The sequence below is a fragment of the Arvicanthis niloticus genome, chromosome 27 (genome assembly GCF_011762505.2).
Source record: "Arvicanthis niloticus isolate mArvNil1 chromosome 27, mArvNil1.pat.X, whole genome shotgun sequence".
Lineage (NCBI taxonomy): Eukaryota > Metazoa > Chordata > Mammalia > Rodentia > Muridae > Arvicanthis > Arvicanthis niloticus.
This window is the reverse complement of record NC_133435.1, coordinates 284508-287993: the sequence shown is the minus strand read 5'-3', so window position 1 is coordinate 287993 and position 3486 is coordinate 284508. Positions and strand designations below refer to the sequence as shown.

Sequence of the window (3486 nt, the reverse complement as noted above, 5' to 3'; positions counted from 1 at the left end):
TCAAGCCTACACAAAGAACTACAAGAATTTAAGAAATGCCAAGAGAAGAAATAGTCTTCTCCAAGAATAACTGCATTTGGATATTCAATATAAAAATGCCATACCTGAACCACACATAAACAAAATATTATACAGTTGAAACAGATTTTATATATATATATATATATATATATATATATATATATATATATATATATATATATATCACAACAGTAACTGCATAAAGAGGCAAGAGGCAATGAATTTTAAAGATAGGGTAGAATAGAAAATTTGGAAAGAGAAAATGTGAGAAATGATGTAATTATATTTTGATTTCAAAAGTAAAAGAAATAATAAATGAGTTTTTAATAATAAAAACTCTATTTAGTGGACATAGTAATATGTTTTCATCTTTATAACCAAAGATTAGTATATCTTTCAAGTCTCATCAGAAAAGTTTCTTTTTGTAAGAGATGGCAATTAAGACAGAAACTCACAACTAGCCTACATTCAAAAAATAAGAGACTGAGGAATGCTCAGCCCTAAATGGAACATGTACACTACATGACTTCTTCATGATGCTCAGAGAAACATCATGAAAGAGAAACAATGAAATTGTAAGAGTCAGATGGAATAGTTGTATACTGCCAAAGCAGATGGAATAGTTATGTACTGCCAAAGAGTATTTGCCAGGTATGACAACACCATTAAACACTTGAGCTCATATTGACTTCTATTCCATCTATAAGATCTACAGTAGATTAAGCCAGACAATGTTCTAACATGATGGAAAAAGATCCATGAAATACAAACATTAGTTGTGGTATAAATGAGAGATGGTAGTGACTAAGGGAAGGAAGTCCTTCATATTTAGAGATGAGATACCCTAATAGCCTTTCAGTGTTCCAGTGGATGGTCATACACATATTTTCATGGTCACACTAAGTGGATTCTGTGTGTTCAAAACACACAATACAGGAACAAAAATAGCTCATGGAAATGAAAAGAAGATATGTTTAGAAAGAAAGTAAAAAATGTTATGGGAAGTTATGGGAATAAATATGCGCAAAACCATTATTTTCATGTATTAAATTCTTATCCAATTAAAATGATGATCTCTTCATGTATTTTGGTGTTCATTCAGTTCTGTGGGAAAAAAGAGGTATAGTTTTTAGATGGGAATAGTGGAATAGCTTTTGGTTTCTAAATCACACACTATTTCGTGAACCTAATGTAAAATAGTGGTGATAATGGAAAATAAACAAGTTTCATGTTCTTCTTTTCCTCTGAAGCATTGACGGAATTTCAAGCATCTTCAAACATATTCTTTACCATGAAATGTCCAATTATAATGATGGACAACTCTATTATTCTATAATGTCAATGTTAGGGTCTTTTAGATCTGAAGATACCATCACTGATCAATAATAACTCCCTCAAAATCAACACAAACAACTAATATATAAGTACATCAATTCTATAGATAATGGCATTGAATTTGTTGAGAAATGCTTAACTCACAAGGAAGTGCACTGTGATTAAAAAATCATAGTAACAGATTCACTAGAAATGAGTGTGGATCTCCTTGTCATAGAGCCACAAAAAAATGTCATAATTGTGAAGTTTGATGCAGTTAGAACATAGTGCTTTTGTTGTAATATTAGAAGAATGCAGTATGAAAAGGTTGGGAATTCCAATTCAGTAAAATTGTATTAATTTACTTACTCTAGAAATTGATGCCTAAATAAATGCAATATTATAGAAAAAAAGTCATTCTAGCAAAGAATTTCCTCATGGCATCCTTCATGTCCCTGTTTCTCAGACTGTAGATAAAGGGGTTCAGCATCTGAGGTACAACAGAATACATCACTGAAGCCACTGCAGTATTCCTGGATGAATCCATACAAATAGATGTAATGTATACCCCAAAACCTGTCCCATAGAACAAAGACACAACTGACAAGTGAGACCCACAGGTGGTAAAGGCTTTGTGCTTTCCTTCTGATGATGACATTCTCAAAATAGAGGACATGATATGAATATAAGAAAAAACTATTCCAGAGAGAGGAATTCCAGCAAATATGCATGATGAAATGTAAAGCAGGATGTTATCAATGAGGGTATCAGAACAGGCCAACTTGAGCAACTTTGGAAGTTCACAGAAGAAGTTTGGTATTTCCAAGTGTGTGCAAAATGACAGTCTGAGCACCATCAGGCTGTGCATTAAGGAATCCACAACACTAACAAGCAGGGACAATAGAATCAGCAGGACACAGAAATAGGGTTCCATGATGACTGTGTACCTCAGGGGGTGACAAATAGCAATATAGCGGTCATAAGCCATTACTGCAAGGAGACAGTTTTCCATGCCACCAAAAATTAAGACGGAGCTCATTTGAGTGAGGCAGCCTTTGTATGTGATGCTTTGACTATTTTCTTGTATGTTCACCAGCATCTTTGGAATTGTGCTTGAGCTTAAACAGATGTCATTTAAGGATAAATTGGAGAGAAATATGTACATAGGGGTATGAAGATGGGGGTCAGAGATAGAAATCAAGATTATAAGCATATTTCCCAAAATGGTAACCAGATATATAGAAAAGAACAAGCTGACCAAAACAGGCTGCAGTTTTGGGTCTTCTGTCAGTCCCAGAAGAAGGAATCCTGGAAAATCTGTTTGGTTTTTCTTTTCCATGTTGTTCATAAATCTGATAGAGAAGATGATAGGTTGAAAAATTAATGAAATTTTGGATCAGAAACAGCTGCCACACTTAAGAATTTGCTGAAATACTGTCCCTGAAGTCTGAAGCTATGTTGCAATTATTGAAACACTTGCTACAGAAGCATGAGTCCCAGACTTCTGATTCCCAGAAACAAACATAAAGACCAGGTTTCTGTAGCAGCCAACATGTAATCCAACTTTAGAAGTCTTGAATGTATGTTCTTGAAAATCAACTATATGAGCAAGGTCCTGGTCATGAAGGAACACCATCAGAGCAGACTTTTCAGGAGGGATCATCAAACTCTCTCTGAGCAGCAATGCCTATCCCTGGGAGATTTCGTATCTAAAGCACCTCATTAAACTGACACTACTTTTAACACTTTGACCCCATGAGTGCACATCTTAAGAGATTGTAGGAGAGTAGAACTTGTGTCATTCACTTTTTGTTACCAGAATCCCACCTTCCAATATTCAATCGTCTTTCTTATACTTTCTTCCATTTTAGAGGCCTTGAGTACATGGAACATAATTTTTATATTAATTTTCAACTTATATCTTTCTACATGTTTATTGTATATGGTTTATCTATTTGAAATAATTGTTCAATATGAACTGTATCTAGCAAATATAACTCTAAATTAATAAATATTAAATCATAATAATGATGTAAAAACTTGGATGTTTTTTCAACACTTATTTATTTAATTTATTTATTCTCTATACATCCTGATTACAGGCTCTCTCCTCACAATTCCCCCTCATACAACCCCTCTTCCACCTCCTTT

General features: G+C 33.8%; 1 protein-coding gene across 1 annotated transcript; it reads right to left on the bottom strand.

Annotated features, from left to right (window-relative positions):
• Positions 1 to 234: 234 nt before the first annotated feature.
• Positions 235 to 2929, bottom strand: LOC143439627 (olfactory receptor 7G2-like). The gene is made up of 2 exons (XM_076925959.1): positions 1705 to 2929; positions 235 to 1125 (listed from the first exon to the last, which is right to left on the bottom strand). Exon 1 carries the CDS (start codon positions 2681 to 2683, stop codon positions 1736 to 1738), a length of 948 nt encoding a protein of 315 aa, XP_076782074.1. The 5' UTR covers positions 2684 to 2929; the 3' UTR covers positions 235 to 1125; positions 1705 to 1735.
• Between the last annotated feature and the right edge of the window lie 557 nt (positions 2930 to 3486).